General features: G+C 61.2%; 2 protein-coding genes across 6 annotated transcripts; one reads left to right on the forward strand and one right to left on the reverse strand.

Moving 5' to 3' along the window:
* The first annotated feature begins 6,300 nt into the window (after window positions 1-6,300).
* DERL3 (derlin 3) lies at window positions 6,301-8,433 on the forward strand. Of its 4 annotated transcripts, none has more exons than XM_043901212.1 (7): window positions 6,301-6,436; window positions 6,577-6,642; window positions 6,734-6,807; window positions 6,925-7,018; window positions 7,425-7,620; window positions 8,022-8,139; window positions 8,231-8,433. In XM_043901212.1, the coding sequence occupies exons 1-6, from the start codon at window positions 6,344-6,346 to the stop codon at window positions 8,114-8,116; spliced, it is 618 nt and encodes a 205-aa protein (XP_043757147.1). In that variant the 5' UTR covers window positions 6,301-6,343; the 3' UTR covers window positions 8,117-8,139; window positions 8,231-8,433. The 4 variants fall into 4 exon arrangements, with proteins under 4 accessions (XP_043757147.1, XP_043757144.1, XP_043757145.1 ...); XM_043901209.1 differs by having other exon boundaries at window positions 8,022-8,112; XM_043901210.1 differs by having other exon boundaries at window positions 6,312-6,436; window positions 6,580-6,642; window positions 8,022-8,112.
* Window positions 8,434-9,966: 1,533 nt separating this feature from the next.
* On the reverse strand, window positions 9,967-25,890 carry SMARCB1 (SWI/SNF related, matrix associated, actin dependent regulator of chromatin, subfamily b, member 1). 2 transcript variants are annotated; one of them, XM_043901208.1, is made up of 9 exons: window positions 25,592-25,890; window positions 22,185-22,296; window positions 20,713-20,842; window positions 18,019-18,156; window positions 17,250-17,377; window positions 16,911-17,077; window positions 13,680-13,870; window positions 10,525-10,656; window positions 9,967-10,287 (listed from the first exon to the last, which is right to left on the reverse strand). In XM_043901208.1, exons 1-9 carry the CDS (start codon window positions 25,682-25,684, stop codon window positions 10,248-10,250), a joined length of 1,131 nt encoding a protein of 376 aa, XP_043757143.1. In that variant the 5' UTR covers window positions 25,685-25,890; the 3' UTR covers window positions 9,967-10,247. The 2 variants fall into 2 exon arrangements, with proteins under 2 accessions (XP_043757143.1, XP_043757142.1); XM_043901207.1 differs by having other exon boundaries at window positions 22,158-22,296; window positions 25,592-25,883.
* Window positions 25,891-26,537: the final 647 nt, after the last annotated feature.

A 26,537-nucleotide genomic window follows, 5' to 3' on the forward strand; every position in this document is an offset into this window, starting at 1 on the left:
TCCGTGAGGTTGTGGGACAGGAGTCTTGGCAGAGGCCTAAGGCCTGGAGCCAGGGCCCAGGCTGGACCCCAGCGGCCCTGATCTGCCCTTCAGCCCGTCAGCGGGACGCCCATCTTCGGGTGGAGTGGTGGCTGGGCCCCTACCGCTCCTGACCACCGATGGGCCAAACGGATTTGACCTGACTGCCCCTTCTCTGACCTCAGTGTCCTTCTTGGTCAGCAGTGTTTTCCAGAAAGGGCTCAAGAGCCGTTCCAGGCTGCTCGAAGTCCCCTCCTCCTTGCAGCCTTCCCACTTAGGCTGGCATCTCTACTCTGCACCAACAGGCTCCATAGGGGGCACTGGGCAGAGCTCAGAGGCCAGCTGACCTTGGCCACCAGGTTGCCAAGGTGGGCAGTGAGCCACCCCCAAGCTCAGCAGGCCGGCGACGGGCCTGGTTGTGGTGGATCCCAATGGAGCCCCTGCAATCCCAGCACTTACTTCCTGTCTCCCAGCCTCCGTCTGCTCACCTGTGAAATGGGGACATCATAATAACTGACCTGCCCCCTGCACAGGTGCTGCGTCCTCAGGCCCCACGTGTGTCTACTGACTGCCTGCACCCAGCATCCTGAGGGCAGGTACCCCGCCCTCTCTTTATCTCCAGACACACCTGGCCCACCTGTGGACCTGGCCGAGTGTGGAGGGCACGGCCTGGGGGCAGCCCCTGCAGGCTCTACCCCAAGACCCAGCTCTGCCCTCCTCGCCCTCCCCTCCCCTCACCTGCCCCCTCCCCCCTCCCCCTCCTCCTAAGGAACTGGCATCCACTCCAGTTCTGGGTCACGTTTCCAACTTAACAATTCAGAAGACAGAAAGAAAGAAAAAACCTCAAGCAAGCACCGGTGAGCAGCCCCTCCTGGCCACCCTTTGACACTCGGAGACTGAGCACTGGAGCCGATCGTGACTGCGGACCGGAGACTTAAAGCCGTCTTAATCAGAAGGAAAGAATGTCCTTGTGGCTGGCTGTTCTAAAAATACAGCTGTGCCCACATCTGGAGGCGAAGGGTGGTGGGGGGCGGTGGGGATGGCGGTTAGACCAGCGTCTGTAGGGCTGACACCCGCATTCCTTGCTGGGGGAGGCCCCCTCCCAGCAGGGCCCATGGAGCGGGGGAGAGGGGAGAACACCAAAGCAACCAGTCCCCTGTGGCCAGGCCACCTGGACAGGTCTGGGACGGAGCTGAACAGGGAGCCCACCCCTTCCTGGGCCCGTCCCCCCACTTCCCCATACCTTCCCCCCACCCCAGCCTGTTTCCCCCGGGGGCCTGGTTAACTGGGGTTCCTCTCTCACCAGCCCCTGCTTGACCTGGGCACGGCTTCTGACCAGGGAGGGGATTTTGTCCGGCTTTGATATGAGGTGCTATTTATTACCTTTAACGAACTTGTCGCTTGTTTTGTTTATCGGTATTCTAAGCAAAGGAGGTACTTTCGTACCTAATCTTAGATCTGTAATTTTGCATTTGTTTTTTTTTTTTTTAAAGAGGCCCCGATACCTCACACAAGTGAAGGGCGGGCAAGGCTGGGAGAAGGTCTTGAGTAAACTGGCAGCAGGGTTTGGGGTGGTGTTTCCGGGGCCCTGAGGGCACAGAGTTCCTGTCCATGCACCCGGCCTGGGGCTCCCTCTCCGGGGTGTGGGAGCAGGGCTGTCGGGGCGGGGGGGCAAGCCAGGAGGGAGGTGTGGCGCCCCAGGCCTCTCTGAGCGCTGAGTCACTGATTCTGGGCGAAGGCTCCGAGTGGTGGCCCTGGCCTTCCAGGTCACTGCCAGACCACAGGCCGGAACTGCCTGATGACCTGGCCAGCCGGCAACGGCTAAGGAAGGCCATGGGACAGGGTGGCCTTAGGTTTCAAGTGGACCAGATCCCACGTACAGCCCAGCGGGCAGGGGCAGGGGGGGCAGACCCACGCGGGGACACACGTGTCTCTGTGAACTCGCATCCCCAGCCCTGCCACTTGGCCGACTTGGCCAAGCAGATAATCTTCCAAAACACGGCCCCGCAGCCACACTGAGCCCGAAAATAGCCCAGGCAGAGGAGGGGGAGGCCCCGCCAGCTGGTCTGGGCGCCAGCTGGAGGCGGCTCTGCCGATTGGGTGGTGGCCACGGTGGCGAGTGGGAACGAGGGGCAGTTGCCGAGGGTTGTGACAGCCAGGCACTGAGGGTCAGGCTGGCCCAGCAGCTGGGAAAGACTGCTTTGTCCAGCCAACCGAGGGCCGGGCAGGGAGCCCCAGGCCCCACTGCTCAGCCAGGGGGCAGGCTGGGTGCAGAGCCTCTTGTCAGGATTCCTTGACAGGAGCCCAGTGGCGGCAGGGCGGCTTAGTCTCTGAACCGGACCTGGCCCTCCCCAACTCAGCTCCCTCACTGGGCCAGGTGCTTACTGAGGTCTGTGCCTCCTGCCTCCTGGACCCTTCCACCGTCTCTGTCTAGTGCCTGGCACTGCAGGCTGTGGCCAGCTTCTCCTCTGACCCCCAGCTTCCTTCAAAGAGCCAGCCGCTGTCTGACCCCACCTCACTGAGGGTCCTCACTGCCTGCGGAACAGAGACCACAGCCTGCAGGGCCCAGTGGGCCAGCCTCTCAGCACGTGCAGCCCCCCTCCTCCTCCCCCTCTCCCACCTCTGTTCCTCCAGCTGCCTCAGGACCTTTGCACGAGCTGTCTGTCCTCCTCCTCCATCTTGATGGCCCCCCTGCCTTCCCCAGCCCACTCGGAGACCCTCAAATTCCTGGAAGGTCGATTCTGCTACCAGGCTCAGAAGGCTAGGCCCCAGTCGCCCCATCTGCTGGGCAGGCCTGATGCAGCCCACCTGGACTGTGTGTCCCTCTTACCCTCCGGCCACGAGCAGCTGCTGCCGAGTGAGTTCCGGAATCAATGCTAAAAATATCCCATGACCCAGACAGGAAGGGCCACTGGGGACCCAGCTGCTCCTGGGGGCGCAGGCTGGAGCTGCGGTGAGGCCCACCCACAGCAGTGGGGGTGGGGGGAAGTCCTCATGAGGGCGCCCCATGTCAGCCACAGGAAGACACCGCGCCCCCAGCACTCACTGTGTTTCTGCTTCAGGCCTGTACTGCCTTCTGAATAAAATAACATTTAAAAATTGAGTGCACGGGGCCCTAAGAGAAGGTAGGTGAGCTCTGGTCTCTTCAGGGAGGCTTCCTGGAGTGGGGGGCATTTCCAGCACCCTCCCTCTCTCTCTCTTAACAGAACACTGAAGCTGGTAGGGAAGGAAGTGAGTGAATGGAGTCAGATCTGGGCTGTCCCAGGAAAGAAACGCTGACTTAGGGGTGGGGGAGGGCTGGAGGGTTCCCTGTGTTGGGGGGGACTGGGCAGGGATGACCCCAGGTTTTGGGGTTGTCTCTCCTGGTGTGAGAGCCCTGAGAGGAAGGTGGGCTCCGTGGGCAGGCAGAGGGTGCTGTCCCGCCTGTAGGACAGGGGAGGAAGGGGTCCTCTGGGGGTGTCCAGACCCGGACACCCCGAGCTCCTTGCTCTGCAGCAGGCAGGGGCCCCAGGCCAGCAAGGGACCACAGACCCCTCCCGCCACAGTCCTCAGCCCAGGAGAGAGGAGGCGGCCCTGCTGCTCAGGCCAGACAGACGGAGTAAAAGCCGTCAGCATTCAGCACACCACCTTCCTGGGTCAGCCTGGCTCCCGGGAACGTGTGGAGCCTGGGGCGTCTTTCTGTAATGAACTGTCTGGAGGTGCCAGGGGAGGGAGCCGCGGACCTGGTGCCTCCAGAGCGGCCAGTCCTGGGCCTGACGCTGGACGGGAAAGCCCGGACTCATGGTGATGGCCCGCCCCAGGCCCTGCTCTGTCTCCTACTGGGCCTGAGTCCCCACCTGGGGACCCCCCAGGCTCTCCGGGAGAGAACTCTCCAGGCAGGACAGAAGGTCTGCAGTAGAATCTGTGCTTCCCTGGCATGTCCTGCCCCCACCCGGGGCTCCCAGGAGTGTGCCTCCTCAGCTCCAAACCAGGCTCCTGCCTGATCGGCCCTGTCAAAGGGGAGAGACAGACCCTCTATCCCATGACGGCCCCTCCGTTAGCCCCGGCATGACCCCAGCAGAGAGCCTGCAGGCTGGAATGCCTCCCTCCCCTTCCCCACGCACACAGGAAACCTGACCCCTCTTGCCGGCTCCTTGAAGCCTGGCGGGCGCCCGCCAGGGTGTCTGAGGCCCTGGATCCCTGGCCTGCAGCCGCACCTCCAGCTGGGTGGGCTCTGCTCCTCCGGGTTCACCTCCAGCCTGACCTAGGTCTGCTCAGCTGCAAACAGAGGCTGCCTGAGGGAGGGATTTTTCAGCCTGCTTCCACCACCCAGTCTCTCAACACCTTGATCCAACTCCTGCTCTATCAGACTGACCTCTCCTCAGGCCTGAGCCAAATGCACAGCCCCCTTCATCCGGGCCTCTTCCTCCCTGCCCCCCTTCCCAAGTGGACCTCCAAGAGCACTCCCCAGGGACTCCTCTTAGCCCTCCCATGATCCATTGGAGACAACTGTCTTGACTGGGTGGGGACTCAGAGCCCCGCCCAGGGCTTCCCTCACCTGTCACACTGGAGTCCGAGGTTGAGCTCCTGTTTGGTAAAGGTCTGGGCACTTCCTCTCCCTTGTGGCCACTGTTATCCAGGGCCCTTGGCGCGGCTGCCCATCTCAGAGCCTTCCCAGGCCACGTGTCCCAGGGCCTCCTGCTGCTTGGCCCCTGCAGCCCTGTCCTGGCTCTGCTGCAGCCTCCCTGCTTGTCCACATTCTCTAACTCATGAAGGTCGAGCTGGCCGGGCCTGGCCTTGAGCCTCGGGCATCTCATGCGGGCCGAAGGCTACAAAGTCCATTGGTCTACTGAAGACTGGTACCCACACTTGAGCCACCTGCCTGGCCTCTCTGCCACTTGGATTTTTCCATGCGGATGTCACATAGATCCCCCAGACTCAGTGAGGCCAGAACAGGATGCTCCATCCGCCTGCCCAAGCGTTCTCCAGCTCAGGAAAAGTTCACTGCCTTCCATCTCCCCTATAGCTCAGTCCCTGAAGTCACCTTGACTCCTGTCTCACAGCTCCGTCTAGTCTGCTGGAAAAACCCACATCCTGGCCCTCCTGGTCCTCCAGGTTTGGCCCTGCCCAAGCCACCAGCATCCCTGGCATCCTCTGCCTGCCCCCAGATCCCTCTGGCCGTCTGCTCTCCTCATAGCAGCCACAGGCATCTTTTTAAAGTGACAATCAAGCATCACTTCTTCACAGAGCCTCCCCAGATCATCCCATCTGGCAGGGGGCCCGCTACCCAACCCTCCAGCCTCCACTTGGCTCTCATCTCCATCAGTGCGCTGTCCTAAAAACACTAGTTCTCATCTTAGCAGAAGCCCCTGACACCCACCCCGCCCCCCACCCCCCCCCCCCCGTCTCCTTGGCTACACCAGGAGAGATAGCATCTTTTGTCGGCCACCGGGTCTCCAAGCATCCAGAACAGTAAACTATGGACTGGGTTCATCAGAAGGAATACATGGAGTTTCTCTTTTCCACCCAAGTAACGAGGCTCTCTCCAGCCCGTCCACTTGAACCAGCCGGTCTTGGCACCCTCTCGTCCCACCAGTGCTGCACGTCCCCGGTCTGCCCCTCCTCTGGCAGCCCTCGTTGGGGCTTCCCAAAGGAACAGGCAGTTTCAGCGGGGTCTGGGCTTGCAGCGAGATTTGGACACGCAGCCGCCAAGCGTCTCCTTTGCTGCTGTGGTTCTCAGAGAGGACAGCCTGGGACCCCAGCCAGCCCAGGTGGGTTGGCTGAGCAGGGCGGTCCAACTCCGGGCCCCGCCCCGCCCATGCCCCGCCCATGCCCCACCCACGCTGCGTGGGTGGAGGCCAAGAAGCTGCAGGACCTGGGGTGGGGGGCCGGGGTCGGGGGGAGGCGGCGGGACCGGGGTGGGGGGCCGGGCGGGAGGCTGCGAGGCCGCACCCCTCGGTCTCTCGGGGCGAGCGGACCCCTCTAACAAGTGCTCGTAGCCTCGCTTGCAGGGTGGGCCCAGATGTCCCCGCTACCTGCCCGCCCCTAAGGCCTCGGTTCCTCATTGGTCACACCTTCTCCCGCGCCGCCGCCGCCGGCACCACAACACGCGCCACGTGCTCCAGCGTGGGGCCTGCTCATTGGCTCTGAGTCACGCCCCACCCACGCCCCGTCCCGCCTCCGACCCTCCGCTCTCTCTTCCTATTGGCTATCTGCCCCAGGGCCCCGCCCTCCAGCCGCGGGCGCGCTCCACCGCAGATGCGGATTGGCTGAAGGCGGATGGGCGGGGCTTGGAGGCGGGTTAAGAGAGCGCGGCGGCCGGACCACGAGTGCCTGGGAAGCGTTCATGGCGTGGCAGGGGCTGGCGACCGAATTCCTGCAGGTGCCGGCGGTGACGCGGACCTACACCGCGGCCTGCGTCCTCACCACCGCCGCCGTGGTGAGCCGGAAGGGCGGGTTGGGGAGCGCTGCCGTGGTTACCGCCTCCGGGGGTTGCCAAGGTTACGAATGGACCTCCCCCCAGCTCCCCCGGGGTGGGTGGGTCGGGGGGCAGTTTCTAAGATTCCCCTGGTTCCGCAGCAGCTGGAACTCCTCAGTCCCTTCCAGCTCTACTTCAACCCACACCTCGTGTTCCGGAAGTTCCAGGTGAGGCCGCCCCGCCCTTTGCACCTGCTGGCCCAACCCCTCCCGCCCAGCGCTGGCTTGACCGCCCCCCACCCCGCCGCACCCCACGCAGGTCTGGAGGCTCATCACCAACTTCCTCTTCTTCGGGCCCCTGGGATTCAGCTTCTTCTTCAACATGCTCTTCGTGTATCCTGCGCCGTGGTGGAGGCGGGAGCGGGGGCAGGGTGGGTACCGGGCGGGAGGCAGCGGGCCCGGGGATGCTGAGCCCCTCCAAGGGGCACGCTTCCTATACCAAAGCCGCAGGTTCCGCTACTGCCGCATGCTGGAGGAGGGTTCCTTCCGCGGCCGCACGGCAGACTTCGTCTTCATGTTTCTCTTCGGGGGCCTCCTGATGACTGTATCCTTCCCGGGCTTGGGGACCTGTGGGTCCGGGCCTGTGTTGGCCCTGGGGCCCTGCTTGAGCGCCGGCCGCAGAGGGAAGGAGTTGCGCCCCGGAGCTGAGAATGATTTTGAGCGTGCATCACGTGCTCAGCTCCAGGTGCCTCTGTCAAACTCCAGGCCTACAGCCAAAATACCACAGGGCAGGGTGCCCGGGGGCTGAGTCCTGAATGCAGGTAGCCAGGAGGATCTAGGCCTGGGCCCAGGAGCTGGGGTGAGGTGGAGAGGTGGGGCTGATCAGGGGGCCCCTGGAGGCCACGGTTTGGCCTTAGATTGGGAAGTGAAACCAACCAGCTTGAGGGTTCCAGGGGTTTAGGAAGTCAGAGGGGCCCTGGGCAGGGCATGAGACCTTGATTCTGGCCCAGCTGCTGGGGCTCCTGGGTAGCCTCTTCTTCCTGGGCCAGGCCCTCACGGCCATGCTGGTGTACGTGTGGAGCCGCCGCAGCCCTGGGGTGAGGGTCAACTTCTTCGGCCTCCTCACCTTCCAGGCGCCCTTCCTGCCCTGGGCACTCATGGGCTTCTCAATGCTACTGGGCAACTCCATCCTGGTGGACTTGCTGGGTGAGCCTGCTGTTCAGGGAGCCTGCCCCAAGCTGGGTGTGCTGGGCCAGAGCCCTGGTCCTCTCCCTGTCCCCCACCCCTCTTACTCCCTCCTGGCGCCCCCATCCTCCCAGCCCCTCCAACAAGCCAGCCTATCAGTTTTACTTCTTCGAGGCTGACCCATTTGCTGACGCTTGTGTGGGGCCCGACCTGGTGGGGATGGGTGGCTTAGGGTGCCTGCTTCATGGCTCCAGTTCCTCTGATATCCTCAGGGCTGACCTCCTCCCAGGTTCTGCCCACTTCTGGGCCAAGCCTGGCCCCACGCTGGGCCGGCCGGCCGGCCGTACAGGGCATCGGACACCCGTGCTCTGGGGGCTTCAGAGCTGTGGAGGGTGGCCTCGGCATTGGCGGCTCTCCCACAGGGATCGTAGTGGGCCACGTCTACTATTTCCTGGAGGACGTCTTCCCCAACCAGCCTGGAGGCAAGAGGCTGCTGCTGACCCCCAGCTTCCTGTGAGTGGGGGTCACAGAAGACTTCCTGTGAGCCTTCCCCACCCCCCTCCCCAGATGGCTCTCCACCCCATGGGGGGGACCCTGTCGGCTGCAGCTCAGCGTGGGCCCCTCCCCACAGGAAGCTGCTACTGGATGCCCCAGAGGAGGACCCCAATTACCGGCCCCTCCCCGAGGAGCAGCCAGGACCCGTGCAGCAGTGAGGACGACCTCACCCAGGGCCGGGTCACCCCCCACCCCAACCCCGGCCTGCAACTCAGCTCCCTGTCCTGGAGGCCGGGCCCGGGCCCAGGGCTCCCGCCCTGAATAAACAAGTGACCTGCAGCCTGTCGCCCACAGCACTGGCTCTCCTGCTGCGGCCAGCCTCTCCATGCGGGGCGGGTGCTGCTGGCTGAGAGCCAGGGCCAAGCCTGACCTGCTCTCCGACCCAGCACAGGTGGCACGGCCGGAGGCCCAGAGAGGGTCCCGAACCTGCCCAGTCACCAGCAGAGCTCTGAACTCAGAGGGCAGTCTTGCTGGGGTTCTCATCCTCATACTGTCTGCCTTAATTCAGCTTCCAGTGACGGGGGGGGCGGTGTCAAATCGCGAGGGCGGGGCCGGGACTGGGATGCTGGGTCATGGGGGCCCTCCGTTGACGCCTCCTTAGGGCCCTCCTGTCCCAAACTAGCAACCCCCAAGGGGACCTCTGCCTCATTTCCCAGCCAGGCTGCTGAAGGATGGGCCAGGTGCAGAAGAGGGCCAGGCCCTTTCTGTGACCCTGAAGCCTGAAGTGTCACGTTTGCAGAGTCCAGTGGCTGAGGCAGAGGCCTCTGGGAAGCTATGCCCCTGCTGTTTGCAGCGGAGGCCCACGGGAGCCTCACCTGGCCCCCAGCTCATGGGCATCAGAGGACCAGTCCACACGGTGGTTTATTCCTGGGTCGGCAGCAGCACCAGTCACCGCCGGCTGTCACGTTCACACATGATAAAAGTACTCGCTGTGGAGTCGGACCTTAATGTTGTCGTGAAACCTCTGGCCCAGCCGTGGGCTCCGTGATGGGTTGGTGGGCGACTAGCAGCATCATCCCCCACTGGCTCTCGGGCTCAGGCCACCTCCTGCTGTGGCCAGAACATCCGCCCCTGCCCCCCGCCTGTGGTGGAGCCCACTGTCCGCAAGGCCAGCTGGGCCTGGACCCACCTCTTTGTTCAGGGCCTTCCGGGGAAACCCCGCTGTCCCCTTGCCCTGGATGGAGGGCAGTGGCTGGAGTACGAGTTCCTAGGATGTGCTCGCGAGACCCCCGAGTCCAGAGGCGAGGCCCGTCTCAGCCCACCCCGCAGCCGGAAACCCTCAGAGCTCTGCTCCCCGCCCCCCCCGCCCCCCCCGCCCCCCCCCCCCCCCCCCCCCCCCCCCCCCCCGTGTGAGGCCCCGCCGTTGGCAGGAGCTGAGCAGTCCTGACCCTCAGCCCTGCTAGCAGCGGAAGGTACAGGGCCTGGGCTCACGGGCTTCATGCGACTGGGCCTGGGTCACCTGCCGGGCCTGGTCCCAGGAGGAAGCCCCCAGGTGCCACCCTGAGCGAGAAGCCCACGCTCCTGGCTGGGGGCGGGCCGGGACTGACAGGCGGCCCTGCCCTCTGCGGCCGCCACCTCCCACCCGCCCGGGACTCCAGGGACTCGCTGAGCTGGGTGGGTGGGGGTGGGAGGGGCGGCCTGCAGGGCTGAGTGAGCCCTGGTCCTGCTCATGGTTGAGGGGGGTGGTGTGGTCCAGGGCGCCCGGGCCCTGCTGAGGCCCAGCTGGGACATGCACGCAGGAGGGTGAGGGGCCAGCCCGTGCCATGCTGTCCCGTTCTCGGCTCCAGGCCACCACTTTGAAGAAACGGAACAGAACCTGTTGCCTTTTTATTTAGAAAGTGTTGCTCGCCCTGCCAGGGGCTTCTATACAAAAAACAAACACAGCTCAACATGGCCTCTCTTGACCAGAGACGGGCGGTGGGGACTGGGGCTCAGCAGACGGAATGTGTCCCTGGGCGGCAGGGGATCAGGAGGCCCCGGCCCGCTCCTCAGGACGGCCGGGCTGCCCCCGCCTGGTCCCCTCCAAACCAGAAGATGGAGGAGAGGCGGGCCAATCTCCAGACGCTCCCTGGGAGCCAAGCGCTGCGGGGTGGTCACCAGGCTGGGGCCGTGTTGGCCAAACGCCTCATCCGCCTGCGGGAGGGGGAGGGCAGCGACCCCCGGGTCTCTCAGGCAACCGAGCGAGGGGGCAGGAGCCCCCAGCCCCTCCCTCGGTCACTCTGCCGTGTGGGGCCCTGAAGCCGCCCTCTGTCCCACCCCTCTCCCCAGGGGGAGTGAGCCTGGTCTGGGCTGTGGTCAGACCTGCCTGAGTGCTCGCATGGGACTGCTTGCCCAGGGCCCTGTCCTGCCTGAAGGGGGCTGGGGCGGCACCTTGTGTTCCGGTCCTGGTCCCGGATCTTCTTCTCCATCTCCGCGTCCGTCAGGGTCTCCAGCAGCGGGCACCACTGATCGGCGTCACCCGTGTTCCGGATGGCGATCTCCACCGTGGGCAGGGGGTTCTCACTGTGGAAGACAGGAGGGGGAGACGGTTCACAGAGCGGCTGCAGGAGAGGCCCCAGAAAGCAGTGTCCACCCCCGCCGCAGGCAGACAGGACGTGGAGTCTGGTTTCTGTGCCCAGCTCCCGACACAGGGCACGCTGCCAACACGGCATCTCCGGGTCTGCATGTGGGGAGGGGTCCACGGGACAGTGCTGTGGACCCAGCCATTCCCAGTGGACCTGCGGGGAGGAGAAGGGCCATTTGCCCCACTCAGCGTCCAGAAGAAAGGAGAGCAAAGGAGTTCATCCACCCAGGAGTGGAGTCCCAGGGCCCCTGCCCTGACCAGTCCGCAGGGGCCCCTTGGCCCACATCACAGGGGCCCAGAACCCATAAGCCCTGACTGCTCCACCCTGGGGCCCCCAGATGCATGCCGCCCAAGGGCCACCCGCACACCCTCTGGCAAAGTGGACTCAGGGCAGGGGGGTCAGCCTCGGCGAGGCCGCAAAGGCTGGGGATGCCAGTCCAGGTCACTGCCTCTGCCAGGAGAGCTGGGCCAAGCCCACCCAGCGAGCCTCAGCTGCGCCCTCGCCCGCCCTGCCCACACTGGCCTCTGGGCCCTCTCCTCTGGCCTCCCGCTGGGCCACTGGTGCCCGGTCCTCGAGGCTCAGCCCCAAGAATCAGCCTGCTGGGAGCCCCGTGGAGTCAGCCCCGGAGCAGGGAGGGCGGGGGTCCTGGGGGGACAGCACAGGAAAAAACAGGCCCCCGGCCTTCGTTTTAACTCCTCACCTGGAAAATGGGGACAGTGTCCCTGCTGCGAGGGGTTTCAGAGGACCACTACCACTAAACATTCAACACACATCCACTGCGTGAGGGCTGGGGCCCGAGCCGGTGCCCGTAAGTCCCAGGCCAGTGGCTGGGCTGCCCTGGCCGCCCCTGCCGACAGCTGCTCCCCAGCTGGGCGGCTCTGCGGCAGTCCAGAAGCCAGCACCACAGACCCAAACATCACTCCTCACGTGGCGGGCTCCCAGCTGCCTTCCTCGGGGGCGGCAGACACGAAAGCCACCAAGCCCGCGCTGACAGGAGCAAACAGGTCTTCCTCTTAACGTAAACAAGTGCGGGTCCCGGAGGCCCCCTGTTTACCTCCCTCTGGCTCCGGGAAGATTCTGTCCCGGGGGGTTTGTGCCAAACCAAGGGCTGCTCAGGCCAGGCCTGGAAGGAGGGACCTGGAGCCAGGAGCCCACAGTGTGGGGACAGGTGGGCAGACAGCCGCCCACCCGCCTGGGCGTTCAGCTTCCTGGGCCTCAAGGCCGCCTGGGACCCTGCATTCCCACCACCCACCAGGTGCAAGCAGGGAGGCCGTGTGGGAGGAGGCAGAGGGCCCGGAGGGTCATCTTCAATGTGACCTCAGTTTTACAACCTCACAGGTGCAGCAGGCCAGCTGGGAGGCACGGCTGTGCCCACCTGGTAGATGAGAACAAGACTGAGGGAGCAACCACCCCCACACCTCCCCAGCCGGGAGGAGGGGACAAAACTCGGTGTCACCCTCCTGTGTGAGATCAGCTGACTCTGGACAAGGGGCCCAGCCCACTCGATGGGGAAAGGGCGCCGGGACGGGACCCGGCAGGCCACGGTTTCTCAGCTATGACATCAACAGCACAAGCAACCCGAGGCAAAAACAGATAAACTGGACGTCGTCAAAATTAAAACTTTTGTGCCTCAGAGGATGCTGTCATGAATGTGAACTACAAACCCACAAAAAGGGAGAAGATATATGCCTTGTATTTTCAGGTATGTGGTAAGGGACCTGTATCTGGAATGTATAACGAACTCTTGAAAAGTGAGTGTTAGTCACTCAGTCGTGTCCAGCTCTTTGCGACCCCATGGACTGTAGCCCACCAGGCTCCTCTGTCCACGGGATTCTCCAGGCAGGAGTACTGGAGTGGGTTGCCATGCCCTCCTCCAGGGGATCTTCCCAACCCAGGGTTGGAACCTGTGTCTCTCCTGCACTGGCAGGTGGGTTCTTTACCAGTAGTGCCATCTGGGTAGGAAGATCTCCAGGTCCCCTGAATGTCAGAGCAGGGGGCACTTGGCCCAGGCCTGTGAGGGGGCCCCCCTGAGTCCCCCTGCTGCACGGCAGTGAGAGGTGTGTTCTGAGTCAGCCTTGGGGATGAGGGACTTGGGTGTCGATGTCACTCCCAGGACCTCGGGGTCTGCTCTGGGGAGTGAGGCCCCCCAGGCTGGCTCCAGGCCCGCTGGCCTCAGCTCATGAGCCGTGCGTGGACAGGCGCCATGAGCAGGCCTCCCACAGGACTCAGGGCGTGGCCCGGCCCCCGTCTGTGGACGGGAACCCCGGGGCAGCGGGGCTGCCGGCAGCTGCGGGGGCGCCCCGTGTGGCAGCCGTTCCCTCTCTTGCTCAGAGTTCCAGGAACACGGCAGGCGCTGCCTCCTGGGGTTTCTGGAGAAGCAGCTGAGACACAAACAGCCCCACGTGCTCCCTCAGCTATTCCCCGTCAGGGGTGGTCCCTCGGTAATGGCCTCCACATGGGGACGGTGACAGCTTGAGCAGCCGCATAAAGCCTAACATCCGGTTTGGACACCTCCCTTGGGTGGGGCCTGGGGGACGGGGCTGCCCCGGGCAAGCTCTGCAGGGTCCGGCCACCGGCAACTGGAAGGCACGCCGGGGTCGCGAGGAGCCTGCCCAGGACCCGGGACCCGGGACCAGACCCCTCCCCGCTCTGTGGGCGGCCTGAACGCCACCCCCTCTCCCACGGGGGTGCCTGCTACCCGCTCGCGGACTGAACAAGAGGCGGCAGCAGCGTCTGGACCGCCCTGGGCGGGGGTGGGCAGGCCTGTCTGAGCACGAGTCCGGCAGATGAGCAAGGGTCTCAGCAACGTCGCCACTGGGACAGGGGACGGGAGGAGGTGACACAGGCCGCCAAGCGCACGGGGCGGCCCTCGGTCAGTTGGTACCGAGGCCCCAGGAAGTCCCGAAGGCACCCCCGCGCAGGGGGCGGAGGGCGGCCACCCGTCCCAGTCCCAGCCCCTACCTGAAGGCGTAGGTCTTCTGATGCCAGCTCAGCTGTCCCCGGATGCTGTAGGCGATGGTGGTGACGAACTCCCCGCCCAGCCCCAGCTCGGAGCACAGCTTCAGAGCAAACTTCTCGGGCGAGTTCTCCTTCTCCGACATGTCCCACTCGAACTGGTCCACCAGGGAGATGTTCCCCACGTGGATGTTCAGCTGGCCCGGGAGTGCAGACACGAGCTGGAGCGGCTCCCCTCCGGGGCCAGGCCACACCCACACCGCCCCTTCTCTCCAGAACATCCCCACTTTTGTTCATGGCCGTGCCCTGGTGCTGCTAGTTGGGGCAAGGAAAATATTTCTCTGAAAAGGGATTAACTACCGAGGAAAATGCGTCAGTAACGGGCTAACTCCCTATACAGAAAGCTTGGATCTGATGGCTTTACTGGTGAATTCTACCAAACATCTCAAGAACTAACACCAATCCTTATCAAATCCTACCAAAAAACTGAAAAGGAAGGAACACTTCGTAACTCAGTGCCTCGATACCAAAGCCAGACGAAGATACAACAAGAAAGGAAAGGTATAGACCACACTTATTATGAACATTGATATGAAACCTCAACAGACACTAGCAAAACTACATTCAACAGCACATCAGAATAATTATACGCCACTGTGAATGATGTGATGATGACACAAATAAATTATAAAAGGCAGGACTTACTCTGACAAGGCAAGGATGGCTCAGTAAGAAAACTGATCGATGCAATGAACCACGTGAACAGAATGAAGGACAAAAACCACACAGTCATCTCAATAAACGCAGAAAAAAGCATTAGACAAAATTCAACATGCTTTCACGATAAAAGCACTCAATAAGCTAAGAACAGATGGAAACTATATCAACAAGATTAATTCAGTCACAAAAATCACTGTAAGTATTACCCACAATGGTAGAAGACTGGTAACTTTTCCTCTAAGATCAGGAACTAGCTAAAGATACCCACCCTTGCCACTTTTATTCAATCTAGCGTTGGAATTTCTACTCAGTGCAATTAGGCAAGAAAAATAAACAAAAGGTATCCACCTGGAAAGGAAGAAGTAAAACTATCTCTGTTCCCAGATGTTAGGATCTTATATGCAGAATTTAAGATGCTAACAAAATACTATTAGAATAAATGAATTCAGCAAGGTAGCAGGATACAAAGTCAATATGCAAAAATCAGCTGCATTTCTATATGCTAACACTGAACAATCTGAAAATGAAAGTATGACGAAATTACAATAACATCAAAAAGAATAAAATACTTAGAAATTAACCAAGGAGATGAAAGACTTGTACAATGAACAATATAAAACACGCTGAAGGAAATTAAAGATATAAATAAATGGAAAAACATCCCACGTCCATGGATTGGAAGACTTAAAATTGTTAAGAATACCCAAGAAAAAAAGAAAGAAAGTTTAGTCGCTCAGTCGTGTCCAACTCTTTGCAACACTATGGACTGTAGCCTACAAGGTTGCTCTGTCCAAAGCAATCTACAAAGCCAATGTAATCCCTATCAAAATCCCAACAGTACTTCTGCAGAAATAGAAAAAAAAAATCTTAAAATTCATATGGAATCTAAGGAAAAGCAAAGGATGTCTGCTCAAAACAATGACGAAAAGAACAACAAAGCCAGAAGACTCACACTTCCTGATTTCAAAACTTACTGCAAAGATACAGTAATGAAAACACTGTGGGACTAACATAAAAACAGAGACACGGACCAATGGGACAGCCCAGAAATAAACTCTCAAATAAGTGGTCAAATGATTTTCAACAAAGATGCCAAGATCATTCAATGAAGGATAGTTTTTGCAACCAATGGTTTTGGGAAAAAAGAACATACACATGCAAAAGAATGAAGTGGGACCCTTACCTAACCCCACATACAGAAATTAACTCAAAATAGAACATATAAATGTAAGAGTTCAATCTATAAAACTCTCAGAAAAACACAGAGTAAAGCTTTATGACTTTGGATTTGGCAGTGATTTCTCAGATATGACGTCAAAGGCATAGGCGATAAGAGAAAAAACAGACTGGACTTCACCAAAATAAAAAACTTCTATGCATCAAAGGACACTATCAACAACATAAAAAGGCAACCCATGGAAAGGAAGAAAACCTCTGCAAATCACACTATCTGAAAACAGATCACTATCTGTAAGATACAGGGAACTGAGAAAACAAGAAAACAACAAAACCCGGACTCAAAAAAGGGAAGGACTTCAGCAGACACAGAAGACAAACAAACGGCCAACAGGGTCACTAATCAGCCAGGAAAGGCCCACAAAGGTTCATGTCCAAAGCTATGGTTCTTCCAATAGTCCTGTAGATGTGAGAGTTGGACCATAAAGAAAGCTGAGCGCCAAAGAATTGATGCTTTTGAACTGTGGTGTTGGAGAAGGCTCTTGAGAGTCCCTTGGACTGCAAGATCCAACCAGCCGATCCAAAAGGAGATCAGTCCTGAATATACATTGGAAGGACTAATGCTGAAGCTGAAGCTCCAATACTTTGGCCACCTGATGCGAAGAACTGACTCATTGGAAAAGACCCTGATGCTGGGAGGGATTGGGGGCAGGAGGAGAAGGGGATGACAGAGGATGAGATGGTTGGATGGCATCACCGACTCAATGGACATGAGTTTGGGCAAACTCCAGTTGGTGATGGACAGGGAAGCCTGGCGTGCTGCAGTCCATGCGTCCCAAATAGTTGGACTGGGAGATTGAACAATAACAAATCAACAGGGAAATGCAAGTCAAACTCACAGTGAGATACTGTTCACCACCAGGCAGGCCTTCTTGAGGGGGGCAGGTGGATCCCTCTTCTCATAACGTCCCCCAGGACTGTGGGGGCTGCTGAGACAGCATGGGATGTGCTTGGCCCAGCCTGCCCATGGCAAGAGTGGCAGTGTGCCCGCCGCACTGTGCCCTTCGTTGCTCTGCCGTTAGCTGGGTCACTCCTGGTACCACCCAGCTTCTGCTCCACACCTGGCAAGGCTGCAGCAGCACCCAGACACGCCCAGAATGTGATGCCCTCCTCAAAGTCAGCCCGTGCCCTTCCTGGGATAAGCTGCCCGAGAGACAGCTTTCCAGAGCTCTGCCCCACAGCACGGACCCCAGAGAGGCTCCTGTCGAGGCCTCCACGCACCTCTGCACCTCGAAAGCCCGGAGGACAAGGCAGGCCAGCTGTAGGCAAGCAGTCGCCTACCTTGATGATAACGCGCTGGTCTGATTGGTCTTCCAGGATGCTGTCCGTGGGGTAGGACTCGATCTGCTGTCTGATGGCGGAGGCGATCGCCGGCACGAACGTCAGAGGGTTCAGATCCAGGTCATCACAGAGAATCTCTGAGAACATCTCCGGGGTCATCAGCTTCTCTGAAACGAAGATGGAGGGGGGATTGCAGGGGGGGGATTGCTGGTCGATTGCAGGGCCTACAGTCAGCGCACTCAGCCCTGGCCTCCTCTGCCAACCCCCTGGGTGATGACGGGACCCCCCGAAGCCACGCAGACAGGGCTGGGTGCACGCCAGCCAGGGCAGCAGACGGACCATTCATGTTCCAGGTGAAGGCGTCCCGCAGCTTCTGCCCGTCAATCTCCATGTCCAGTCGGATGGGGACCAGCACCTCGGGCTGGGACGCGTTCTCGTGGATCACGGCTGGGTCGTGGTCGTCGAAGCTGGAAGGGAAGTGGCCGCATGCTCAGCAATGTGGGCTGGGTCCCTGTGCCCAGGGCCTCCCTCTCTGTACCACTGGTCACCGAGACCTGCCCAGAGAGGACCCGTCCGCTACGGGCTGAGCCAGCAGACAGGGCCGGCGGGGGTCCACGCGGGGCAGGAAGGGAGGTGCCGACTCGGGCAGTGGGACAAGCTCAGACATTCCCTGCAGGAAGAGAGGTTTAAGCCCCAGAGCAGGCAGGATTCTCCCAGCAGCTTTGGGGAGGAAAGGGTATGTCCAGAAGAGGAAACCCTGGAACAAATGCCAAGGGACAGGAGGGTCGAGAAGCCTCTGGCAGAGCAGTGAAGGAGGGGTGCTGACTGGGTGGGGGGCAGGGGGGATGCTGGGGAGCCTCGGCAGCCAAGCGCCCAGGGCTCTCCACCTGCAGCCTGGACCCCGAGGGAGCCCCAGACAGCTCCGCACTCCGCCTGCCCTTTAGGATGGGGAAGAGGGCGAGACGGGGGTGGCGGGAGCAAGGAAACCAAGCGCGCCCCCTTAGACCCAGGGGTGAGCACCGCTGTCCGAGAACGCAGGGGCGCCGGTAACGGGCAAACAACGGGAACAGCCCGTGTGCGGGAGGGCCGCGTGGTCGAGGGCCCTCACCAGAGCGGGAAGGTCCTCTTCTTGTCACGGCCCATGCGGTTCCTGTTGATGGTGGTGGAGCAGGGCACGGCGTCTAGGTGGTGCGAGCTGTTGGGCAGGGTGGGCACCCACTGGCTGTTCCTCTTGGCCTTCTGTTCCCTGGGAGACACGGACACCACTCTGCTCAGCCTACGGGCCAAAAGCCGCTCCCCAGCCGCCAGGTCGTGGCCAGTGGATGCCTGCTGCGCCCCTGCTGGGCCCAGGCCCCCGCGGAACCTCTGTGCGCCCAGCTCCGCGGGTGGCTATTCCCCAGGCTCCCAGTGGCACCTGCTCAGGGTCACCAGGGTTAGGGGAGGAGGAGAGGGCACGGGCCCTGGCCCAGTCTGTGAGCTGTCACCCCGTGCTACGTGCTGGGCTGGGCTGGGCACTCAGTAAAGAGAGTCAGGGTTCACGGGGGGCGGGGGTGGGGGTGGAGGGCAGATTTCCAGAAGAGCCCCGAGGGCGGCAGGGAGGAGGCCCGGGTCAATGTTTGGGCAGGGGGCCAGGGTTGGAGACAGAGAGAGGGTCCCGACTCTGGGGGGAGGCGGGGGTCCTGCACTCGGCAGGAGGCTGGTTGTCCCTGGGGGTTTGCAGCAGGCACACTCTCAATCAGGCTGTTATTTCAGATGTTCAGTCCAGCCTGAGACAGGCTGGGTAGCGCCTCTGGCCTCCGGGCCTTCAGGGATGGGGAGATACTCTAGAAGGCGAGACTCAAAGTAACTCAAAGAACTCGCGTCCCACAGGGGGAGCCCTTCTCTCTGGTTTACAAGGGGCATTTGCTAGGAAGAAAATACCGAAGGCTGTTTTGAGCTGAGGCTCCCGGGCTGGGCTGCCTGTCTGCGAGACCGCTCGTAACCCTGGGCCGCGTCCCCGGTGACCCAGGGAGCAATCAGCGCAGCGACTGCACCACTCACCTCTGCAGCCCCGCCCCACCACCGTCACCATCGGTGACGTCCGCCTGGCTTCTCGCTAAGACAGCGCCCTTCCAGGATGGGGGGCGGAGGGAGAGGCGGTGGCCTTTTCACTCCTCTTCTGCAGCTGGGGCCCCTCACACCCCAGGCCCAGGCCCCACACCCCACACCTGGGCCCAGGAGCGCCCCTTGGGGTGGGGTAGGGAGGGATCCACACACCAAGGGGGGCCACACCAGAGACCTGGGGAAACAGGGGACCGGGGCTAATGCGGGCAGGACCAAGAGCTGAGGCGCCGAGACGGGGTCCCCGCCACGGGCCACCTGGCTGGCGGTTTCTATCCAGGCCTCACTCAGGCCAGGTGCCTGCCATTTCTGGGTAGGACCTGCGAGGCTGGATCCTCTGTAACTTCCATGGGCGAAACAGGCGCGCAGGGCCCGTGTGCGCAGCATGGGCATGGACCACCACACCTTTCCCGATTGAGTCTCCAGCCAGAGCTGTCACCCAGGTCCCCCCAGGCCAGGCCAGCCACCCCCCCCCCCCCCCCGGCAGCAGCCTCTCGTATCCGGACCGAGGCTGCCTGGCTGACCCCTCCTGCCTGATGGCCTCAAGTGGACAACGCAAGTCATGTCGCAGCACGCGAGGGGATGACACAGCGCCACGCGGGGTCCGGGCATCTGAGTCCCACCACTCAGCCTCCCTTCTGCTGCAGAGAGGTCTGTCCAAGAGCCCGTGCCCGACCTGGCCGGTGTTGGGGAGGGGGCGTGCCACCCCTCCTGCGGGGCTGGCTGGGTGCTGGGCAGGCGCCTCCTTACCATGGGGCCCACCGGGGGCTTTCCTGCAGCCCTACCGCCGCCCAGCACTTCTCACTGCCCAGTAACGGGGCTACTGGCCTAGCGCTCTCCCTCAAGTGATGGACTCCACCAGGAGTGTTCACTGCCCACACAAGGTTCCCGGCTGGCGTGTGCGGATCTCAAAGCCCCACCCACGTGCACGTAATCGCCTCCGGTGACTACTCTAGGGAAGCCCAGCTAACCCTCCATCCTCATCACACCACCGGGGCGAGAAAAGTAATCTGCAACGCTCACGTCTACAACGGGCCAGGCCGTGAGCACACCACCTTCTTCAGGGGGTTGTGGGGTGGGGCGGGTGGTTAGAAAAACAATCCGACGGTGCAGTTAGGAGAAAACCTGGAAGTTCAGGACGGCCCTTGTTGACGGTGTAAAGTACTTCACTGGGGCTGAGAGGAATGGGCCGGAGATCCAAAGGAGGCTGAGGCCACCGCAGCGCCTGGCGCAGAGCAGCCACGGTGCAGAGTGGCCGAGTGAGTGAGCTCCCTCCCCGCTTCTTTATGCTGCCGGCTATGTCTATTTTTACTCTGCATTTTAGAAATGATGCCCAAGGACACTCACCATTCCCCGTGTGTCCACTCCACACCCTTTATCTACTTATCCATTAGCGTGTCCAAGTTTTGCTGATAAGTCTGAATGAATGAACACTACCCATAAGCAACAACGTTCCCATGACCTTCGCCTGTTTAACTGGGAACATAAACGTGCTTTCAAAGGACCTGAGTTTCTATGTTCAAAACCATTGTGTGTTTCTTTTGGGAGTGGACCTAGGCCACTGATTGTTCTGCCTTTCAAAGCATTCTTAACAACTCTCCAGAACCCAGGGCTTGGCTTACATTTCTTAGAAATTCCAAAGACAGACACTTGGAAACTTGGCGAAGACGGCCTGTGAGCACAGTGGGGGCCGGCGGGGTACCTGAGGTAGGTGGGGGGCTCGGTGCTGATGGACACGGCCTTGTACTTCTCATCGTTGCCGTCCAGGATCTCCTCCACCTCGGAGGCTTTCAGCAGGGTCACGCTGGTGGCCAGGGTCGTGTATCCATGATCTGCAACCAGAGACAGGGCTGCGGTCAGCCCGCGGGCGGGCGGCGGGCAGGAGCAGCCAGGAGATGCAGCACACCAAGGTCCTCACATGCAGGAGGTGGGGGAAGCGGCTGTGGACCTCACGACTGCCCGATGCTGGCCTCTTCCAAAGGGGCGGCCTGGACCCTGGCTTTCTCCAGAGGCCCTGCTGGGCCGCCTGCATGGGCTTCAGCCACAGGGCCTCTGGGGACAGGAGGGCTCCAGAGTGAGCGGCCGGCAGGAAGAGGTCTGACACCGCTACAGTCCACGACACAAAGCAAGGTGGAGATGGGATGAGGGATGAGAAAGACTTTTCTTTTAAAACAAGAGCCCAGGGAGCTGGAAAGAGCTGCGGCACACACAACACGAACTCCTGGCCCTGGTGTCAGCGGCCCTGGGAGCTCGAGTTCTTGGCAGGCCGACCACAGCCTGCCTAGGGAGCCGGGTGGCGCTGGGGGGTTAGGGGAAGGCGGCTCCCCAGCGAGCGGGAGGCCCGGGATCGCCAAGGCTCGCCAGGGGCAAGCGCAGCTGGGGGCGCAGGGTTAGTGACCGGCGCTGCTCCTGGCGTAGGAGGGCCAGGGAGGGGCTGAAAGGTCACAGCGGTGCGTGGACAAGAGGCTCCGGCTCCTGCGTTAAAAGAACGCGGTGGACAGACCACAGCAGCGCCACAGACACACCCACACCGGACGGACTGCCGAGCGTGCGCGCACACACACACAGCCACGTGTGCACAAGAGCGCGCGCGCACACACACACACACACACACGCGCGCGCGCGCGCGCGCGGCACGGGCCGGGTCCACCAGGGCACCTTGGTGCCCGGGCCGGAGGTGGCGCCCCGTGGCCCCAGGCGCACAGAGCACGGAGCAAACATGCACACGAACGACTGCTAGCGGACCGGCTGCCAGATCAGGTGCCACGCGATGGATTGGGGGGGGGACGGGGGGGCGGGGAGCGAAGCGGTGAAAGCCCGGAGCGGGGCGGGGCCGGGGCCGCCCCACCGCCCGGGCGCATGGAGGGTGAGGATGGCGCACGCCCGCGGATGGCATAGCATCACAGCAATCCTAAAACGTTTTCAGACCGGCGTGTCTTCACCACGCCCGCTCCCCGCCGGGCATCCCCTGACCCCGAGCACCCTGAGCGAGGACCGTCACCTGCACCGGGGCCTCCCGCCCCCTCCCGGGACGCTGCGCCACGCTGAGGTCAGGGCTGCGTGAAGACGCGCCGGGTGAAAGCGTTTTCTCTCCAGGACATAAGCAGTGGTTCTGAAACAGGTTTACAAACCCTCGTGAAGACGCACCCTTGGTGTTAGGTTTTGTTTTTTTACCATGTGACGACGCAACTATTTTCTTCCTCTCTTCCACAGTGGCTAGTCGCCTCCAGAGCGAGGGGTATCTCTTGTACAGAGAACCTCGGAACATACGGAGGTAGTTTCCCACCTAGGGGTAAAGTGAGAAGGCTCGTTAAGAGGGCCAGGGCTCCTCGGGGCAGGGCAGGACCCTGGCGCCGAGGCTCTGCTGCCTCGGTGACACAAAGACCACACGCGGCCCCGCGCTGGGCTCCGAGGAGCAGCCAAAGCCCGTTCTGCTGACATCAGGGGTTCCGCAGCAGCGAAGGTCTGGCCCGCTGGCAGGGGTAAGCTCTGCCTCCCGACGACAGCGCCAAGTTCAGGAAGGGCCAAGCAGACTCTGGTGAGACACGGCCCCCGGGAGCTCCCCGAGAAGCTCTGACTTTGCACTAAGCATCTCTAGCGCAGTCCAGAAATGTAAGGCCTCTCTTCCTTTTATCTTAAGACTGATATTTTTACGACGTAATAAAGGCCAAAAAGGGCTTTTAATTTTAGACAGATGCAGGATAATTTCCCCCCGTGGCCTTTGCTGCTTTGTTTAGTAACAAAATTCAAACCAGAAATACCAAAGGAATTTTCCAAAGAGTTTCAAAAGCGCTTATCAGCAATCACTAGATTGCTGCAGACATCATCACTGCCCCAAACAATAGTCTGCCTGTGCCAGATACTCAAAAGTACAACTTACTTGACGAAAACAAATCTAGTCCTAACGTTTTTACCAAGAAACTCCATTGCTTCACTGACTTTTCAGAAACAACCACTCGGTCACGTGGCGGGGGACAGTCGCTGGACTGGCTGCTGGCTCCTTCTGCGACTGGGCAACACTTCCTTCCCTTGGTCTCCCTACTCCTCTTGTCAAATGTTCATCGACTGTAAAGTTCACCCCACGAAGGGCCCACTTCTGCTATTTTCCCACGTACCTACCCCATTATAGCATTTTTCTTTTTTACAGTTTCTCCATTTTTCATGAATTTAGAGATTTACACAACCAGGGCTGCTGAACGGCGTGAGAGAAGGTGGCCACAGGGTCCCTCCTGCTCCCCGCCGCAGGTACAGGCCCTTGTGAGTTATCTGGCTTGAGCGCGGTTACCATCCGGGGGTAAACACAAGTGTTTCCAGTAGGTTTTTGACAAGACACGACCCTAATGCCCCCACTGCCACCGTGCAGGTCCTGCAGACCTCCCAGCCTCCTAGGCCCTTCCTGAGGTCCCTTCGGAACTTAGGAGACTCGGTCTACCCCCCTGGGTTTTCCCTGCACCAGCCTTTGCCCCCTCTGGACCCGGCTTTCCCAAATGGAAAACGAGGGTGTGGGTGTGGAGGCCCCCGGCTCCTCTCAGCTGTGCCTCTGCGTGGTGATGACGGCTGCCCGTGCGGAGGCAGGACTGTGGCAGCTGTGGACGCCCTCCCAAGGCGGCTACCCCCGACGGGTGTGGGGCACTGCGGGCACTGCTCCGCCCGGCGCACCTCTCGGAAACCAGGGCCTGCTGTTTGCCCAGGGCAACTGGCCCGGGGGCCAAGCACCGCTCCTGTCAGAGGAGCTGCTGGCTGCGAGTAGACGCCACTTTAGCCCTGGACCCTGCCCAGGCCTCCTGAGGTTTGAATATTGTAAAGTCAGGCCCCAGATGGCAACTGCCTCTCCCTCCTGCTGTCTGATCTCTATAAACTGCATCTCGGGACAAGTCTTCTCACTCACCAGGGCTGAAACAGAAGACTGCAGTTATCTTCCTCGAATCTAAGATGTGCTACAGGGCAGGTCGCAGAAACTGTCTAGCCTAAGCATCTCATTAGATACCTGAGACGTGCCGTGGATGCCAAATTGGAGCCAGGACACCTCACGTTCTGCCCACTGGCCCAATAAATGCAAGCTTGATTTTCAAAAGTGCAACTGACTCAGAGTCAACGCTAAACCCACTGCTCTTCCTGCCCATTAGATCGGGTGAAGGTTTCTTTAATCAACCTGCCGGTCACCACATGCCGCCTCTGTGCCCTCAGGCTGGCGAAGACCTTTCTGAGCTACGGCATGTGGCAGGCAGTGGCGCCTCTCAGTACGGCCAGCTGTCAGGTGGGGCGTTTCTGTGATGATGTGAAAATACATTGCATCTGGCCCCCTGTGTTTTATAAAAACTGGTAGGAAAGGAAACGCAGAAAGTTCTGATGCTCCTGACAACACAGGTCTCATAACTCAATACAAGTCAGACAAGCCCCAAGGAGTCACAGGGAATCCCGAAAGCCTCGTTAGGTGTGATCATCATGAGGCTTAATTCATTCGCAGGGTATTCAATCGTGAAGAGGGAAGAAAAGTTGTAAAAAAAAAGAGAAAAAAAGACTGAAATGCATAATACTGAAAACTGCTGCTAGAAGCAAGCACTGGCGTTTGTAACTGCTTTAACTCCCGAGACCCGCACTGGCCTCGCTACAGAAGGGAGGCACTACTGCTCAGTACTTGCACATCTGAACTGCGGATCCGTAATTTAAAAATTGCAGATTTGTACACACACGCACAAACCGGAGACTGCCAAAGGTTGAGGAATACTGGCAGAACTTAAGATACTTGGTGCACCAAGTATATACCAGTGAGAGTCAGTCACCCGGCTGACTTAACGGCGTGCTGAAAGGTCACCTTTTAGGTACGGATGAAGGGGTTCTAGGCTCGTTCCCTTGCACTAACCCGGAGTTAGTTCAAGATATCCGAAGTGCCATGTGCCTCCCATTTGCGGATGGATCTAGCCCGGGGCCCTGGCCATCCAAAATCAAGTATCGTCCTCCCAACCTGTCTTCTCACTGATAATGGAAGATCAGAACGCCCAGCCACCCACCCCAAAATCAAAGAACACCAAGCGGGTGAGCCCCCACTAAGCTCGGTGTTTCGAATCAGCGGTTTCAGGATTTCAGCTGCGGCAATGAGGGAGGGAGGGAGAGCGAGAGGGACGGAGAGTGCGAGGGGTCCGACGCCTCGCCCCGTGTGCCGCAAGAGACAACCCAATACCCCGTTTCTGTACATCCGTCTGGAGCTGTGGAACTCAGAGCGGACCCGGGGCCACCGCGACCCCCGGGGCCCTGGCCACGCGGCGTGGGACACGGGTGGGCTTACCCAGACGGCCAGGCGCGGGGCGGGGCCTGCTCGATCACGCCCGCGATAGGCCCCGCCCCCGTCCCGCCCGCCGCGTCCCTCCGGGATATTGGTGGGCGTGCCCAGGGCCCGGGGCGGGGCCTTTCTCGACCACGCCCCAACAGGCCACGCCCCACCGCGCCCGGCCGCGCACGCGCACGCAGGCCCTCCGCGATGAATGGAGACGCGCGTTCCCGGCGCGGAGACCCGCCCCGAGGCTCCCGCGGGAACCGGGCCGGCCGAGAGGCCCGGAGGGCAAGGACGCGCCGCGGGCTACCTCAGAGCCGATCATGTAGAACTCTCCGTCGTCTTCCAGCTGGAACTTGACGGGCTTCTGCCCGAAGGTCTTGCTCAGCGCCATCATCATCATTGCGGCGGCAGAGGCGGGCGGCCACGGCCGGGCTGCGAGGATCGGGAGGGCCGAGGCGGGGCCGGGGGCGCTCCTAGCCCGGGGAAGCTGACGCGGGAGGCGAAGGGCGGGCCGGGCCGGGGGCGCTCGCGCCGCCGCTGGGCTTCGCCGCCGCCGCCGCCACCACAGACGACGAGCAGGCCGCCCTCAGTGCGCAGGCGCGGGCGTTGACGCTGACGCGCGCGCTGCCGCTGCCGCCTCCCGGACAAAAGGGCCGGGCGCGCCCCCGCGGGCCCCTTAAAGGAGCCTCGGCCGGTTTCTCGGCCTTCCCGGCCGCCTCCCAAGTGGAGGTACCTGGGAAGGCCGCTAACGGGTAGAAATAGCAGCCGCGGCCCTGACTCGGGCGGCGCCCTTCCCCGTCTCACAGCCGGAGCTGGAACGCTGCCCCGGTGAGGAGGAACGAGGCGAGGCCCGGAAGGCCGGGAGGAAGCCGCAGGCGCCCGTGCCTCAGTTTCCCCGCCCGGAGGACGCTGTGCGGCAGAGCACACGGGCGGGCCCAAGGACCAGTATCTCATCTCCGGGCCACCCCCCCACTCTCCGTTCCTGTGGCTCGGGGGATGGGGTGACCATGGGCAGAGTACCGGGCTTGGCAGGATTCCTAGGCCCAGCCGGCGTTTGCTTTGCCTGGTGCTGCCGCTGAGAGCTGGGGAGGAGCGAACGTCCCCATCCCCTCCTTAACTCTGTGCCCAGTGCCTCCCGACAGCCCTGCCCGACACACAGGAAGGCACCCGTGTATCCGGTGGAACAGTGCAGTAGGTCAGAAACGGCCCACTGCTGACCGCTGCCTATGCCAACATCTGACACATGGCAGCTA

Source organism: Cervus elaphus, chromosome 5 (assembly GCF_910594005.1).
Source record: "Cervus elaphus chromosome 5, mCerEla1.1, whole genome shotgun sequence".
NCBI classification, from domain to species: Eukaryota; Metazoa; Chordata; class Mammalia; order Artiodactyla; family Cervidae; genus Cervus; species Cervus elaphus.

Excerpts from the sequence above, each read along its gene's own strand:
- SMARCB1 (XM_043901207.1), bottom strand. The coding sequence starts at position 25,684 with ATGATGATGATGGCGCTGAGCAAGACCTTCGGGCAGAAGCCCGTCAAG. Across the intron at positions 18,157-20,712 it reads GAGCCCCCCACCTACCTCAG|GGAACAGAAGGCCAAGAGGA; the intron begins GTACCCCGCCGG and ends CGTGTCTCCCAG. Across the intron at positions 10,657-13,679 it reads CAGAAGACCTACGCCTTCAG|TGAGAACCCCCTGCCCACGG; the intron begins GTAGGGGCTGGG and ends TGTCTTCCACAG.
- DERL3 (XM_043901209.1), top strand. The coding sequence starts at position 6,344 with ATGGCGTGGCAGGGGCTGGCGACCGAATTCCTGCAGGTGCCGGCGGTG. Across the intron at positions 6,808-6,924 it reads TTCTTCAACATGCTCTTCGT|GTTCCGCTACTGCCGCATGC; the intron begins GTATCCTGCGCC and ends CCAAAGCCGCAG. Across the intron at positions 7,019-7,424 it reads TCGGGGGCCTCCTGATGACT|CTGCTGGGGCTCCTGGGTAG; the intron begins GTATCCTTCCCG and ends ATTCTGGCCCAG.